Source organism: Rhyacophila brunnea, unplaced genomic scaffold (genome assembly GCF_057557595.1).
Source record: "Rhyacophila brunnea isolate RB1 unplaced genomic scaffold, BYU_Rbru_1.0 scaffold_20, whole genome shotgun sequence".
Classification (NCBI taxonomy): domain Eukaryota; kingdom Metazoa; phylum Arthropoda; class Insecta; order Trichoptera; family Rhyacophilidae; genus Rhyacophila; species Rhyacophila brunnea.
Genome location: NW_028232860.1, coordinates 54,935 through 73,071, shown reverse-complemented (window position 1 = coordinate 73,071; position 18,137 = coordinate 54,935). Strand labels below are relative to the sequence as shown.

The 18,137-nt window shown below is 39.2% G+C and overlaps 1 protein-coding gene across 1 annotated transcript; it reads right to left on the bottom strand.

Moving 5' to 3' along the window:
• Positions 1–391: 391 nt before the first annotated feature.
• LOC147071016 (synaptic vesicle glycoprotein 2B-like) lies at positions 392–17,723 on the bottom strand. Its single transcript, XM_085948405.1, has 10 exons — positions 17,279–17,723; positions 14,573–14,788; positions 13,104–13,266; positions 11,719–11,900; positions 9,799–9,983; positions 8,150–8,310; positions 4,735–4,900; positions 3,865–4,139; positions 2,660–2,787; positions 392–713 (listed from the first exon to the last, which is right to left on the bottom strand). The coding sequence occupies exons 1-10, from the start codon at positions 17,412–17,414 to the stop codon at positions 658–660; spliced, it is 1,668 nt and encodes a 555-aa protein (XP_085804531.1). The 5' UTR covers positions 17,415–17,723; the 3' UTR covers positions 392–657.
• Between the last annotated feature and the right edge of the window lie 414 nt (positions 17,724–18,137).

Below are 18,137 nucleotides of genomic sequence, written 5' to 3'. Positions count from 1 at the left end.
GTTCCAACCTGGGATCCGCGACATTATAAGCCGCTCGGCATGAACTAGCAGCCCTTTTTATTCCAGTGACATTCGCCGTCACCTAGTCAAAACATTTTTCGATATGTTATATGGGCATCTCCACATCCAAACATAGTACACTGTACACTTTACCATTTATTAATTATTGTTACCTCTTTCGAAAGGCTTATGGAAGATCACAAGATGAGCTCAAATACAAAAAAAAAATATAACAAATTAAGAGCCGTGAAAGTTTATTTCGTTATTTAATATGTACGTTCTTATCTCTATTGATTGGTATAAACTTTTACGTGGCTGAAACCAACAGATTCATGTCCACTTGCGTTTATTCGATGTCTTCTACTATTTATATATTTTTTAAATCTTTCTTACAATGCGTTGTATTTTTTGTCTGAATTTTAGCTCAATATTGGTTATATAACGGCTTAATATATTATTACTATTTATAATAATATCTATCACATTTGCCGAGTATCCATTTATATAATATTGTCTGTTAAAGCTAGTTTTTTTATGCATATGGTGCGAGGATTTACTACATTAATATTATATTAACACAGTACAAGTAAAAACATGAAAAAAATAATATCTCGCATGTATTCAGAAACCTACGTACATAAAATCAATTTTAGTAGATTATTCAAGTTTCTTGAATGTTGTCTTGGGAAGTAAGAAGCAAAGAAATCCTCCAACTGAAAACAACAATTATTTATGTATTAGATATAGGTACATCTGCCCGAAGCACTTAAGATAAATTAAGCATAAGCCGGCTCCCACATCAAAACTCGCCTCGTCTGCCGCACAGCCGTAAACAAAACTTTCTAGGAACGTCGATCCGATGTTGCATATGAAGACCGCGCACATCTACTTAGCGACAGTCGCACGTAACCTCTCGAAACGTATAGATATATGGATGTGGTGACCGGCGAGCCGGTATAGGAATGACCAATTCGTATGTATGTATATGCATTCTGGCGTGTTCGACTCGCAGACCGACAAGCATGCGACTTGTTGATAAAGTCGCATTTGACCAATCTGCGGAGCTCCATTTGGCAACGTGTGTTTTGTGAATAATGATGACGTCACATCGACGTATTCGACACGTAGCAGACGAGACGAGTTTTGATGTACGAACCGGCTAAGGGATATACGAGTGAAACACATACATAATTTTTTTAATTTAACAAATTTTCGAGACACTTGTTTTCATAAAAAAATTAATATCGTAGTAATAAATCTATAATATAGGTACTTACAGTAAAAACGAAACAATGATGTGGTTCGTTGATTGTATAATTATGTACGTATACGTACGAATACGCGGTCATCGACTGCCAGGCATTTATCATGGCTCCCCATACGCACGCACACTATCGACCGACCGCATTATTGTTTCGTTTTTACTGTACCTACTTATGATTTTTTTGAAAGATATATGTGTTAATGTGGATAATATTATTGATTCGATCGCTAAAATATAAATTATACATGCCGAGACACAATATTACTCCGCGAGACATCAGCTTTTCAATCTTGAGTCGGATTAATTAGACATTAGAAGGTCGACGCATTTAAGCGTTATTAAATTAATAATTACAAGATAAAAAGAACTATTAATATACAACGTTTTTACATTTTCTGTTGGATTATTGTGCTCAATATGCTCAAACCTGTACTTGATATGAAGTAAATAAAAAACAAACATACAAATATAGAATATTGAAATGTCATTTTGACATTTCATTTTGATTTCCATAGTAACGCACGTATATATTAATAATTTAGTTGCTAGGACCACCCCCTTAGCAACCAATAATAGTCTTTTACTTTTTACGGATTTTTCTGAAATGACTTTCAATACAAAACAGAATTAACTGAAAATGAATTCAATTCTGCTTAAAGATGGCTAAAAGTATTAAAAGAATGCATTGGCATCGTGTTCTGATATATTCTAAAAGTTTCAAATGTCTAGTTAGTCGGGAAGTTAGTTAAAAATCGATTGCAAGATTTGTACTGGACAAACAACTACCGGACAAACAAGAATACGAGCTAATAAAAACGTTGTAAAATAAACTATGACTTAATTACTCGTTATACAATATGGATTTTAAACCAACGTAATCATTATTTATCACAGCACGGAAATAGTGATAGAAAACCACAATACGAATCTATTTAATCGATAAAAAATTAGGATTAACAACCATATAATATTGTGTATTTTTATAATCCGCACTTCTCTATTGCCCAATCACTTCGGGACTAGTGTAAAGCTTTGGTACTTTATGGTAAGATACATTTCTTATCATTTCAGTCTTGCTTCCAGATGAAAATTCGTTCAGTTCAGTCCCAAATGAAATTCCTTGAAAAACATCACGTCGATTTGCAATCCGGCACAGATGTCGGTGTGATGGTTTCTGATCCACAACGTAAGAAATTCTTGATTCGGACTGATCAGTAATCAATTTAAAAATAAACGAGGATACATTGAAAAGACACCGTGTGCATTTGACAGGTGAGGGATTCAAGCGGGCTTGGAAAGCCAACAATAATAGTCATCAATCGCGTGCACCACGTCAAATACGATCGTGGTTTAGTTGATGCAGAAAACGCAAATGAAAAGAATGGTAGTTCTCACATATCATGACGACGCCGATGAAGACGAAAGGTACAAGGCATCCGGCTTCCAGCAGGTGCGGGAACACGAAGCCGCCCAGCACCGTACCCATCCTGCCCGACATCAACAGGATCGCCACAGCCATCGCCCTGGATACAGAAATAAACCATATTGTTAAATATACGGAGAGGTTAGTATTTTATTTATACAATTTTATAGTGTTTTATAGTTAAGTTTAAGTACTTAAGATTTTCCTTTGTCAGAAATTATGAACATCTTAAAAATATGCGTATTTTTCCAGACTTGTGCGTAAAAAAATCTAAGCAATCTTCGCAAGAGGAGCTCCCACGTTTTAAGAGTCTCGGGCTTCCACGTATCTAAATCTGCTACTAAAACCTTTTTAGTTAGGAACCATAAAAGTTCACCATCGATTATAGGGGTGTGGGATCTTCTTTTGGTGATCCAGCCCCTATTTTGCTTAAGAGGAATGTAGTTTAAATTTATCCTAAAGTTAGCCGTTTAAGTGCTGCGGCCAAGACATAATTGCATAAGGATGCACACTCGCTGTCGGCAGTCTCTGCCGCGGTACTCGAACGGATAGCGTTACCTATCTACATTATTATATCTTAGTGTTTTGTGTTATAAAGCTAGGCTTTCGAACTCGGTCACGCAAACATGCGACAACTATATACGATATTACTGCTCTGAGAGATGCGAGGGCTCAGACATACGACCCTGCAATTGGATAAAAAAATCCAATTGGAGATTCTAATTTGATGAATTTGGAATCAAGTAAAACCTGCGTCGACGCACGCAAATTGCAGTGTCGTGTGTCTGAGCACCAAGGTCCACATCCAGTCAGTGCGACAGTAGTGTCACATTTCATCGTCGTATTATATCGTGGTCGCCGAATTTGAATATCTACGGCCTACGTTAAAGCTGTCGACTTCCATATACCTACTACTTATTGAAATAATGTTTCGTTATTCCTTTCTATTGCGTTATCTATGGTAAAGTCGAAGATACATCATAGAGAATAACAGTATATTTTCCATTGAATTTCTGTATCAAACATTGACATAACACGAGCGAATGAATGTCGCATTTTGATGGCATTCCATTATAATTTTATTATACCTATCACCCACTTTTGTCAGTGCGTCAAAATTTGTCAAGTATCCACGACTAGCTGGAGTTTGTGATTTGAAAATGGTTTGTTGTCTCACCGTATAGAAGTGGGGAACATGTCGACGGCTATGGTGGAGAGGACGATGGCGGAGACGCTGGAGACGGAGATGCAGACGGTGAAGAGGGCCACAACCTCCGGCAGGCCAGCAGACCAGTACACCGCGAGACCCGATAACCCACTCAGCACCAGTCCGATGGCCGCCAACTTTCGCTTGCCCACCTTGTTGATGAGGACGCCGCCCGCCAGGTAAGCCACGAGGGATCCCACGCCGATTATTACGCTATTCACGTACGTGCTCGTGCCAGTCTCCAACTAATACACGGAAAAGTTCAATAATTATCTATCATCGTATGGTAGTGCATCCCGTTTATAAGTACAATTTTTGTCCGCCATCGTTCAATGCACATTGCATTCTGTATTGTTACTTTTGGTAATGAATATACATATACAAACATGTCTTAATTGATTGTTAATGATAATAGAAATGATACACAATTTTTCGATGTTTTTTCCGATTTTCAACAATTCAAAATTTGAAAATTTCTTGTTAAAGTTAAAACTCACACGCACACCAATGAGGCGATTTCAGATTTAAATAGTTTTGTAGTATAATAATCGTGATTTGTGATATATCGATTATATATAAAGTATTAATCGATATTTTAATTAATTTGTGGTAGATGGACGGCAAGACATGAAAAATTATGGTGACGGATAGAAAAACCGTCAAATCAAAATCAAAAAAGTGATATTTTCTGTGATTATGTCGAGTTTTATAAGATTGTGCTTAAGTTGCGGACTCTAAAAATTGAAGTGAAATCGTTGAAAAATCAACAAAACGGCATTTAAATAAGAAATGTGTGCGTTTTCCAAAATATCTTAGGATAATAATATGAGGAGACTATACCGTGACACACTCGAATAAAGGATCGTCAACCAGGAAGGGTGCGATGGTCTTGTTGGAGACGTGATGAGATATGATGTGACAGAGCGGCGCCGACTCGCCCTGTTTCGCTTCGTAGTCCTCAATGATGGTCGCCATTTGCGGAAACCATAGTCTCAAAGTGTTCGACCTGTCAATGTATGTAAAAATAAATTATTAAGGCTATACTTCAGCTGGAGCACGGTTTAAAACGCGAAAGATGTGCAAATGACGCGTGCAGAAAAAAACATAATTTCTCATAAAAAGTCAACATGCGTCAATTTAATGTTATGTTTATTGTTCTAATTGACTAATAATAATAATATATTCATTGACATGTTTTCTTTTTACATGGTAACGTTTTTTAGACATATTTACATGATATAAGAATAAATTCCGCCGGCGCCATCACAATACAAATTTACGTGTTCACAGCTCGACTGTCGCTCTCCGATTGCCAGCCAGTCAGAAATTTCGTCGCACCTATAGTCGAAAACTATTTGCCGTTTCACTGAAGTACCGTCTTAAGAAATCTATATCACTCGGCGTATTACACAAGCGCCGAGTGTTCGACCAATGTGTGGTGGACAGCGAACGCTACAAATGAATTTGCAATATTACCTAATTCATTATTAGCTTTTTTCAACTTCACTTCACGTACAAATATAGAAGAAGATTTGTATGCAAAATTGAAAATTGTATGCAAGTTGAAAACTGTCCGCTTGCTTGTAGAGTGCAGACGTGTTTCGCCTCTCTCCGCAAACTTTTTACGCCGTCACACCGCTTACTATCAATATCTTATTTCTGACCCTGCTTTCTACTGTTTTCGATCCCGTTTTCACGTTACTACCCGCGCCTGCCCCTGGACTTCAACCTGATGGGGCCCTCCATATCGCGCACTGAGGCTGGGACTCAGACCGACGAGCCTCTTGTGCGGCATCGAGAAACCGGGTGGCGGATTCACCAGTACCGAGTCTGAAACGGCTGCGGTCCTACTCGAGGCCCTCATCCCCCTGGATGATGAATCCAGGGACGATGACGCCACGAGGATGGCCCGCTTTGAGGCTTCTCTTCCCATCGACACGGATCGCTCATCGTTGCCTTCCGAACAGGAGATCAATCACATCGTGCGTTCGTTGATTGCTGGCAAGGCCCCGGGCCCGGACTGCATTGACAATTTACTTGTCAAACGCACATGGGCCATCGCCGCGCCAGAGATTACAGCCCTCTTCAGTGACTGCATCAGAAGCGGCACGTTCCCCGACTGCTGGAAGAGGGGCTTACTTAAGGTAATCCCCAAAGCTGGCAGCCGAGAACCGTCTAGCCCTAAAGCCTACCGCCCTCTAACACTTCTGCCCGCTCTGGGCAAAGTGCTGGAGAAGCTACTGTGCCACAGGATTGAAGCCCACCTGGAGACACACTCGCCGCTTTCCGATAAGCAATTTGGATTCAGAAGAGGCAAATCAACAGTCGACGCCATTAGGAACGTGATTGCCATTGCTGAAAATTCTCGCCGTAAATACGTCCTAGGAGTTTTCCTGGACATTGCAGGTGCGTTTGATAGTGCGTCCTGGCCTCTTATACTTCGAAAGCTCCGGCTGAAGAGACTACCAGGAAATTTGTTCGCGTCAATTCAAAGCTATTTCACGAATAGATCGATCGAGTTTCGTGTTGGATCAACAACAATAGAGAGGAAAACCAGCATGGGATGTCCCCAGGGCTCAGTCCTCGGGCCCCTTCTCTGGAACGTACTCTTCGACAATCTCCTTAGAATTCCGCTTCCAACCGACTGTACTGTCATTGCCTACGCAGACGATGCGCTGCTGCTGGTCGAGGCCGACAGCAGGGCGAAGATTGAGAGCACCGTTGGCGAAGCTTTAGCATCAATTGAGGCTTGGGGTAGATTAACTAGACTATCATTTGCACCTTCCAAGACAGAAGCCATTGTCCTTAAAGGACCGAGACGACTTAGCTGTTCGAGACTACCCACAGTCCGATTCGGTGACACGAGAGTGAAAGTGTCGAAGATCGTCACCTATCTAGGCGTCAAAATGGACACAATGTTAAATTTCCTACACCATGCCGAAACCCAAGTCCACAAGGCTGGGGCGGCCTTCCAGAGGATCGGCCGCATGGCTGGTGAAGGATGGGGCTTAAAAGTAAGGGCGCTCAAGATCGCCTACGGCGCCATTTTTATGGGAATAGCGGCTTATGGCGCCAGTGCCTGGTGCCCGCGCATTCCCAAGAGTGTCAAACTTAGAATCTCTCTTTTAAGAGGACAGCGCAGCGCGCTCCTGTCCATTACCAAGGCCTACCGTACGACATCAACCGACGCGCTCCCGGTCCTGGCCGGTATTCTCCCACTTGACCTGCACATTCAGGTCAGCGGCGCTTCAGTGTTGCTCCTCAAAGGTGAGGAGGCCGACGTTGGTGATTTTCATCTCGTCCCCCCCCCTCGACGAGCCGGCGAGGGATTAGCACTACTGAAGCGCAAAATTAGACTCATGTCGCTAGATGCGGCCATTAAGACCTGGCAGCGAAAATGGGACGAATCCACCAAGGGCCGGCACACATACAGCTTTTTTCCAGACATTCAGTGGCGAATGGAGATAACCAAGTATTTGACTCCAGACCATTACACCAGTCAATTTGTGACTGGTCATGGTGGTTTCGCTGGCAGGCTCTTTGAGCTTGGACTTGTAAGCCATCCGACATGTCCATGCGGATGGGAGGTACAGGATGCCAATCACATCCTATGGGAGTGTCTGAGTATGTGCTCCGAACGGGAGGAAATGCTCAGGTCGGTCCAACCAGCTGTTGGACCCATCGGCCCGTCCGACCTGGTTGCTACTAAGGCCAACTATCTTGCATTCAAAAAATTTGCGGCGTCTTACTACGGGCGTGAAGATCTCTTCACATAAATTTTGCTGCCTGTATGATTAGCTTCGTTCTTTGTTATATTAAAATAGTAGCTTCTTTTTCTTTAAAGTAAATTCCATGTGCTTTTTCTCTCCCTGGCACTTTGCATTAGAGTAAACTCAGTAAACTCAGTCAGAGCTCACTTTGAGCGTAGCAACCTAAGTCTTGGGCATCTTCTCCCAGGACACTCCCAGGCCAATTTTTAGATGCTTCACATCACCAATTGATGGGTCCCGTGATACTCTCGATTAAGACCGAGGGTGGTACGGGGCGGGTTTTGGTGGAGGGAATTTAACTTCAATGTATGCAAAATCTTTTCCATAAGTAGTAACGGTATCTACGAAAAAAACCGCTTAGTTGTGATAGGTAGTTAAGGTGGTCAACACAATTCAATGTTTATTATTTGTCCAATGTCACATCTTTCCTACAAGAAATAACAGTGAAAAAAAATAATATTTATAATTGTATTCATAACACTCACCCCAGCATGGCGGTGCCTTGGATGAGGCAGACTAGGATAATGTGCTGCAGGTGCGGGGGAAATGCCAGCGGTTTCAATTGCGCGTATCCTCCGGCCAGAGCGGCCATTCCTCTAGGCGCCGCAACGCCCGCCTCACCCCTCTCCTCCACTAGATGGTTAATCTGAAAAATATAATCCATTATTTACTACCGAAGCCACAGGTATTCGCAAATATTCAATTTCAATTTATATTTTGGATATTACAAAGTATGTGTATACGTCATGTTCAATACTTTCACAATATGACATTCGATGTTTTCATTACAAAAACAAAAAAGAGTAAGTTAAAATGTCAATAATACGGTTATTAATAAAATATAATGCAAGAGTAGTGACAGATGCAATAGGACAAGCGAGAAATCTATCAAGTGAGTTTAAACAAAGTAAAATCATGTCACTTAAGTGGAATACATCTATAGCCAATCGCTATCGACCTCTCAATTAGCATCAAACAACTGATAAGATGAGAGAGTCAGCGTCGTCTCTTGGGGGCAGGTAGGCCATGCGTCGCTCACGGGTGGCAAATTAAAAAAGAATACTATCATTACAACTTTTGAAAACAGTGACGGTTTTCCATTGAGTGGAAGATGTGGTCGCTTTGTTAGAAAGTATCGACATCTTAGTTTAAAGAAGTCGCAAGGGGGTCTCCAAACGTGTCGGTGTCTGAGACCTTCACGAAGGTTTACTACGTACTAGTACCTAGGTGTACTAGGGTTTCGCAGAAATGCGCCAATCTTCAGAATATTATGTAGGTCATTTTTTTCAAGGCTTTTGTTGCATTTTTGTCAGTTTAAAATTAGGTAAGTTCGCCTAACAATTTTGTATACAATTTGAGACTAAATAATTATAAGATAAAAAGAACTTTTTATATAAAACGTTTTTAAATTTTCTGTTGAATCATATAAGCTTGACTTGACTAGCTTAAACGATCAAAGAAAATGTACTCGATAGAAATACTGAATAATGAAATGTCATTCCATATTGATTTCCATAGTAATGCACGTATATATTATTTATTAATTTAGTTGCTAGGACCCCCTAGCAACCAATAATGGTATCGAAATAACTTTTCAAAACAGAATTAACTAAAAATGAATTCAATTCTACTTAAAGATGGCTAAAAAATGCATTGGAATCGTGTTCTGATGTATTCTAAAAGTTTCAACTGTCTAGCTAGCCGGGAAGTTAGTTAAAAATCGATTGCAAGATTTGTACCGGACAAACAACCACCGGACAAATAAGAATACGAGCTAATAAAAACGTTGTAAAATGGACAATATTTGAAGTCTGCCTAAGCGTGGCTTTTTGCCAGGATACGTCACTGGACAGAGCTCTCATGTACACCACGTATAAATGTAAAAACATACCTCTAAATAATTTTTCTTTTAAACAACATATTATAATATTATGTACGCACTCCCAATAGAACACCAGTTGGATAAAGCTACATGTTGTATCTAGCAGCTACCTATCGTGTGAGGCTCAAGTAGACAAGTTTAAAAAGTATCTTACCTAAATATTGGCCAAGATTTAGTGCCTCCAAATAATCGACCATAAAGAAATGTTCTTAACGTTTAAATCTCACTCTAATCAATGCTTGCCGCACTTACGGGATATTGATCTGGCGATAGACCGGTGTTTATTGAAAAGATCCTCCTGAAGACTCCGAGGGCCTCTTCGTTCCTGCCGCGAGACATCAAGAACTTCGGGCTCTCCGGCAACAGCGCCAGGGCTAACCCGCTGATGAACGGCGGGATGCTGAACAGAGCGAGGAAGATGTGCCACGAATGGAATACTGTTAACATGGCAACAACATTTTTTAAAAATCATCAAGGCCACAATAACATGTTTTAGAATTATTTATAAGTACTACAAAAGAAGCATACTGGATTGAAATTTTGGCGTTTTGGCGCCGTTGGTTACTGTTTTAATGAACTAGGCGCTAAGGGATTTGTAATCCCCTTCAATCATATTTTGGAGTCCAAAAAAGTCGCGCGTTGGTATTAATTGTACATCGGTGATCAATTTCTTAGCAGGCCGACTATGTTCAGGCAGTATACATGGTACTGAATTGAGAATTCCGATGAAAGTGATAGTTATTTATTATTTTCGAATGCAGTACGGTAACCTATCCGAGATAAATGAAGAATTCCGAGTGCATATATCGTTTAAATTATTACCATTTATTTCAATATGCAACAATCATCATTTTCTATAAATAGTTCATTCATGCAATATGACGAATAACTACCACTACCATCACAGTTTATAGTTTCCTGCCATGGCATGAGTATTATAGTAGGCATTGGTATGCAGCTATATACAGCGCTCGAAATGGAATAGTTTACGAACCGGAGCGCTCGATAATTTTCCGAAACGCACTACTACTAACGATTTAGACAGGTAAATTTTTCAATGCCGCAAGCTAAAAGAACTATTTTTTTTACAAAATATGCTGTTAAAAATGGTAATACAATATTCTTTTCTTTGCATGCCGCATATAAACGGTGGATAGTTTCTCTAACCCGCGGGCCTATTTATGATCGTTTAATTAGTTCAAATAGTATTACCATAGATTTACATACAATATCCGCAGACATTGAAAATGTCGGAAAGCAAATCCCGGAATAGTAATCCCAAATACTGTTGAATCGTACAAAATTATCATTAATCAGAATTCATAAATTATATTAAGATCGTCTAAATCTTTTTATTAATACTTAATAGCATACGTCAGTGAAACGGAAAATAATTTTCAACAATAGGTGGGACGAAATTTCACAATCAGAGAGCGGTAGTCTAGATGTGAGCACGTCAATTTGTTTTGTGATGGCGTCGGAGGAATATATTCTTAAATCACGTAAAGATGACTATAAAAAGAAAACATGTCAATAAATATATGATTATTATTACCAATATAACAATAAACGTAACATTAAATGGACGCATGTTGAATTTTTATGACAAATTATCTTTTGTTCGGCACGCGTCGTTTGCACAACCTGCGCGTCGCATACTCACAGTCTTTTTAGATCATGTCTCAGCTGAAGAGCCTTAATAACACGCATAAATAGGTGTGTACGACAAGCTTCATATTAAACTTTATTAAAATAAATTCCCGAACCCGGAGCCCCATTTTTATTTTTTCCACAAGTCTCGAAAATTTTATGAACCGGAGCTACGTTCCGGTGCGTTCTGGTCCATTTCTTGCGCTGCCCATATAAATGATCACGAATTGATCGTGATAAGGATATTTACTAAAGATGAAGTCGATTTGGGAGCATTAGGTTCGTTGCTCGTTAGGTTTGTCGGCACAATATTCATGTTGTCTTAACGGTCACGGGTAAGATTAATGACCGCAATGCAATTTTCATCGGTTTTATTCAGAAGCTCTCTAATATTTATCATGATTATTAGGTTGCCGCGGTTTTGATCTTTTCAACGAGCGAAAATGAGCATAAAACCCTAGTGTTGTTGGCCAATGGTTAGTCATTAAATAATTAGGAAATACATAAAAAATGTTTTGTTACCGTAGGTGCCTCCCAGGATGGAGATGTTGAAGTCCTGTGGAATGATGCCCCAAGCCACTAGCGGCAGATTCATGTTGCCGAATGAATAGAAGGCGCCGATGTAGACGATGACCTTGGCACGCATCGATGCCGCGTGCAGCTCCGAAATATACGATATCAGTACTGCGAATGGACCGTTGAAACTGAAAATGGTTACGCAAATTGTATTACTATATTCAAAATGCTTCAAAAGAGACTTTAAAACATACCGTTATCTGAAAGAACGCAATTGAATCAAACGGGTAACAAAAAATATGAAAGAGGCAGGACAAAACAATGGTTGACTAGCACAGTGAACATTTTCGATAGGGAGAGTTGTCAGCGGAAGTCAGGAACTACCCCGTGTTAGGACACTAGTGATAATCACGATCTTATATTGTCACAACTACATAGTTAACAAAGAACACGCGTGTCAAAAAGGGTTATCAACTTTTTCTGTGACGATTTCGGGACAATTAGCTCAAAACTGAACACCATCATCAAGCCATTAGCTAGTTTTCTGAGGAAACTTTTTATGTAAGAAAATATTAAAATACAGTTTTTAATACTTATTTTTTATTCTATTTCTAATATTTTTTATTTTAACTACCTATTATAGAAATATTTTTTCTCACTTTTTGCTGCAATCACCAATTCTTTCGCAAGTGAGTACGTATTTAAAAAGTTCGCAGATTCTGCACACGATTCAGCAGTCGTATTTGCAATCCCGCTTTTACTATGTCGATATTCATGTTATTTCCTCCTGGTCTTCGTCCACACACTGTTCATGTGACTAATATTCTTTCTGGTAAGCATTACTCGCAGGGATGGACAAAATGAAAGACACAATTTTCATCAGCATCAGAACATACTGACGTGTCTAAATAGTAGTGGGAGAGGGAACGTACGTTGGAAGAACGTTTAATGGATTGACACGATCTCAATTTTGGAATAGTTTTCTCCAAATCTCCAGGACAATTTAGCATTCATCCGGGATTCGGGACAACGATTCCAACTCCGAGACAATCCCGGCCAATCTGGGACGGTTGGTAACCCCAGTGTTAAACCGACATGCTTACTAGGACATAGGGTATCCGGATATAATATTAATACCAATTACAGTTTATCCGTTTTGTTGAGCCATGTTTCCAACTTTTCAAAATATCATTATCCATTGCTTGTGTCTGTCGTCAAATAGACCAAATAGACATCTTGCATTGTTGCATTGTTGCATTGTTGCATTGTTGCATTGTTGCATTGTTGCATTCATGTCTGTCATCATCGTTGTGTAGAACTCTTCGCACAAAAAAACATTTTTTCAATTTATGGAGCGAGCGAGCTTAGCGACGAGAAAGTGTTCAGCTCACATGAATCCAGCCAAGAATTTGGAGGCGACCAGCACCCAGTAGACTTGACTCTGCGAGGCCACCAGCTCGCACAGCGACAGTGCCAAAAAGCCCCAAACCATGATCTTCTTGCGGCCGAGCGTGTCGGACAGGAAGCCCCACAAAATTGCGGACGCCATCATGCCTGCAACAAAAGACGACACCAAAATATTATTCATTTACCTAATTGTAGCATAACTCAATTATACCTAGACTATAGCTGCCCAGCTGTTCCTTTTATTTGCCTTAGGGAGTATTATAATGTTGTAATAAAACATATTAAATTAAATTATTGTATCTTCACAAATAGAAAGTATTAAAATGATATTATTGTCTCCCGTCGGTCTTGTTGTAGTTCCAGTTGCAGAGAAAGCCATCCAGAAGCAGACGTTCGCGTCGCATTGCGGTTCAGGGCGAAGGGTGGAAGAATTTTATTGCACTGAATCTACTTACGTGCCGAGGAATACCGAGTCCTACGTATGTCTATAGTCCTTTGCGGAGCATATTAATCCCTAAAAATAATAAAAAAATATGTGAACCCTCCATTCTTTTGTTACCATTCGACTAGTAGATAATTATCCATGGTGACATTGTATGTTAATTAATATAATTTGAATATGAAACCATGAAGGGATATTTTTTATAATTACACTGTATTTTGAAACAGTCGTGCTTCAAATTATAATTTTTGAGCATAATATTCCAATCGGTACCAGCACCCTTGTATCCGCCAGGAGAAAAGGTTCATTTTTATTATAATCCATAATAAATAATACCTAATACGTATTAGGTAGGTACCTATATTTTGTTTCTCTCAACAGCACTGCTGTGCGACCATCGGTCATCTCCAGCATCCATAGCTGAGAATATGTGGTCGGACCAACTACCGTCTATGTATCCATCTTCATTTTTTTTATTACGATTGATCTGGAATGTGCACATTAAATGCATCCCTTGTTGCTTACATATTGTATTGTTTTATGGTTATTTCAGGAGCTCGGATTTAAAGTACCATTTTAAATGTTTGAAATAATTAAAATATAAATAAAAATAGTAATACTATTTATTAGTTAACATGATAACTCAACATAAATGATGACGGTCATCAAAGTAATATAAGTTAGGTAGTCTAAGTTTTCGTTTAGGTATTCTTTCGACATCTCCACAAGTTTGTGAAAATCTTAGTTATTTTTGTGGATTAGTAGTATTGTTGACCTAGCCTAGATCTTCATCGATATGATGAGTTCATCTATTATGTTGTATATCAGCGTGCATCTGAAGATTTTGTTTGTACGTCGTTCTCATCTCCATCCTGAGACTTCTAATCTCTTGAATGCGGACCGTACGCGACTGGGTCGAGTGTATGCACCCCGTCCCAGTCATGGAAGGCGGCCACGTCCACAATAGGTACTCTACCCGGAGCAAAGAATATAAGTCTTCCTCATAATTACCACCGTAGGTAATGGTGTTTAGCCTCCCCATGTCTACCATGTCCATCTGCAGATCGCACTCGGCGCTGGTCATGATGTAGGACAGGGAAGAACTGACGTAGACGGAAGTGGAGAAGCCAGGCAGCGCACACAGCAGCAGGATGAGGTTGAATTTTCCGAAGCCGGCCGCAGCGATCGCCTCCTCGAAGTCAGCCTCCTTCGAACGCTTCGAGTATCCTGTGAAACCGACATAGTAATTCAGTGGGTGAAGGATGATGGATAAAGAAAATAGACCATACGGCAAGAGTAAGTTCTACTTATATGTCTTGAAACACCAATCAACGGATGAATGAATATCATAGGTCTGCTATGACATGTAACATCAGGGACATGCTTCGATAGGTCACTGTATCCGACAGTGAGGCCTAAGATTTAGTGGCGGTAAATCAATTAGGCGCAAACATTCAATTGACTCCGGGAGGCAACTCAATCTCAAAAACACCAATAGGTCATACTAAGTGATCAGGTATTTCAGTTTAACATCAAAATCTGAAGCATCCGGCTCTACGTTCTTGTCTTCTTACGTTTTTGATAATATGGGGAGTTCCATTAGACTAGGGATTCCAATTCGATACTTATGAATCCCGGAATTGGTAAACATAATCCCGAAACTTTCGGGATTGATTTTTTTTATCAATTTTTATGGAAAATAAAATAAAAACGAAAATATAACAGAAAAAATACTTTTAATAACATATAAATAGATTAGAAATGATCTTACGAGGGTGGGTCAATAAGTCCTTAGAAAAGCCGACAGGTGGCGCGACTAGTACTGTAAGCGGTTTGTTTTCATGCAGCGGCACTATCGATTCAGTATGCTGCGAAGTTTCAATCAGATTGGTCGGGTTGTTGTGTGTTTCTCGTACATTTAAAAAAAAAATTGCTTGTGGAAAATGGAAAAATGGAAAATGGAGAAAATTGAGTTTAGAGTTGTTATTAAACATTTTAATATAAAAGGGTTAACAGCAAAGGAAATAAAAAATGAGTTGGATTTAGTTCACGGCATATCTGCTCCTTCACTTGCAACTATTTATAACTGGTTAAATGAATTTAAACGTGGTCGTACATCAACAAAGGATGAACCACGCTCAGGACGTCCTGTAGAGGTGACTACACCAGAAATGATCAATAAAATCCACGATATGGTGTTAAGTGACCGAAGTTTAAAGTTGAGTGAGATAATTGAGGTTACAGGGATCTCAAAAGGTAGCGTCATTTCTATTTTACATGACAAATTGGGCATGAAAAATATTTCTGCAAGATGGGTGCCGCGTTTGCTCACAGTCGACAATAAACGCAGTAGGGTGGTGGCCTCTAAAGCCCTGTTGTCGCTCATGCAACGCAATCCGGATGAATTTTTTCGTCGCTTTGTGACTGTAGATGAAACATGGATACACCACTATACTCCCGAGAGTCAGTCAAAGAAGTGGATTGCGAAAGGCGAACCATGTCCAAAGAAGGCGAAAACCGTAAAATCAGCTAGTAAGGTTATGGCTACAGTATTTTGGGATGCACGTGGAATTATTTTCGTTGACTATTTGGAAAAAGGAAAAACAATAACAGGGGATTATTATGCATCTTTATTGGACCAGCTAAAAAACAAAATTGAAGAAAAACGGCCTAATTTAAACAGGAAAAAAATCCTCTTTCATCAGGACAATGCCCGTGTTCACACATGTTTACGATCAATGGCTAAAATTGAAGAATTGAAGTTCGAATTGGTCGACCACCCACCGTATTCGCCAGATTTAGCCCCCAGTGACTTTTTCCTTTTCCCAAACTTAAAAAAATGGCTAAGTGGACAACGCTTTTTTTCAAATGAAGAAGTCATCGATCGGACAAATGCTTATTTTGAGGACCTTCCGAAAACTTATTTTTCTGACGGTTTAAAAAAAATTGAGAAACGTCTAACCAAGTGTATTGAGCTCCAAGGAGATTATGTTGAGAAATAAAAAAAAAATACAAAAATAAAAACTGTTTTAATGCTTTTTTCTAAGGAATTATTGACCCACCCTCGTATTATATTATATTTTCATAAATAAATAAAACTGTTTTACTTTCACATTATTATTTATATAACAATATTATTTACTCCATTAAACCTTCGTATTTCCAAGATTGAACCTTTTTTCTTCTTTCGACCATGTCCGATCCTAATAGGATCATATGAGCCTCCACAGAGTGGAGGTTTGTATTGCCAGATTTTGTTTTTTACGAGAAATGGATGTCAGCCACTTGGACTATAAGGCCGTGGGTCACAGGTTTGAATCCTGGGTCTGGCAAGTACACATAGATTGAACTTATACAATATTAACAATAAACTTTTTAAATAGTATAAATTATACTAGATTTATTTTTGACCGATTTTATCAACGTTATTTGTGTAGGTATATAACATTTTCATATTAACTATTGAAAAAAAGCCAATCGCAGGACCAGTCCCGGGATCCCGGGATCGTCAAATTGTAATCTTGAAATCCCGGGATCAAGATTTTGGCTCGTGATTGGATTCCCTACTCCCGACTGTCTTAAATCATCACATTCAACTATGTGACGGAAAATGCCTCTCCCTCAGCCAGCCAATATATTTATTGACAAAACACACCCTGACTTATAAAGCTATATTAGGGAAAAATCTATTATGCTATAATAATAAAATATGCTTACCGTTTTCTACATCTCGCCGTGAATCCTCGACGTGGATAATGACAGGTTTTTCTTGAGTCATTTTTGAATTGTCGTCAAGATGAGCTTTCGCGACGCTGTTACCGTCGCCCGCTTTGCAGTTAATCACTTCCACCATTTTCGAAAGCTTCCCTTGCGTTACAGTAATATTATGTACCGGAAAATATATATTTAACAACGCAGCACTGATTTTTGGGAGAACCGAGTACCTACTTGTACTTTTTTGTCAAATTGAATACAATATTAAATCACTACGATATTTCAAAAATTATTAGGAAATGAAATTCCCAATCCCTTATCAAATGAAAAGTTCAGTTTGCTCATGTGTTTGGTTTTTAAAAAAGTATTATTCGAGCAAACATGTTCACAAACTTTATTAATGTGTTCAGATTCACAGCACATTCTCGATAAGGCTATATTGTAAACTGAATGGTTCACTTCCGACAATCTCTTTTATAAAGCGACTAAATGATTGTGTTGAAAATTGCGTCAGCGGACGGCTGTTTGTTTGATTTAACGATAATTATTACTTCTAAATCTTGTTGCCAACTAACACAGTGAGTAGCAACTGTCGCTTTGACTATTTTTATACTTATTTACTTTTAAGTGCCTCCTTACATGGAAAATATTAGGCGTGGATTTTTTAACATTCTACTATAAATAGTATCTATGTGCATAGGTAATGGTTCTAAAATTTTCACCAATGCAAATAAACTAACAGTCAAAACATTTTAGATTTAAACCGAGGTCATCCGAACACTCTATAAACATCATGCGGGTGAAGTGTGTCCTATACGACGTACGTGCCATTATGCTATTTTGGATTAGCCACACGTAATAG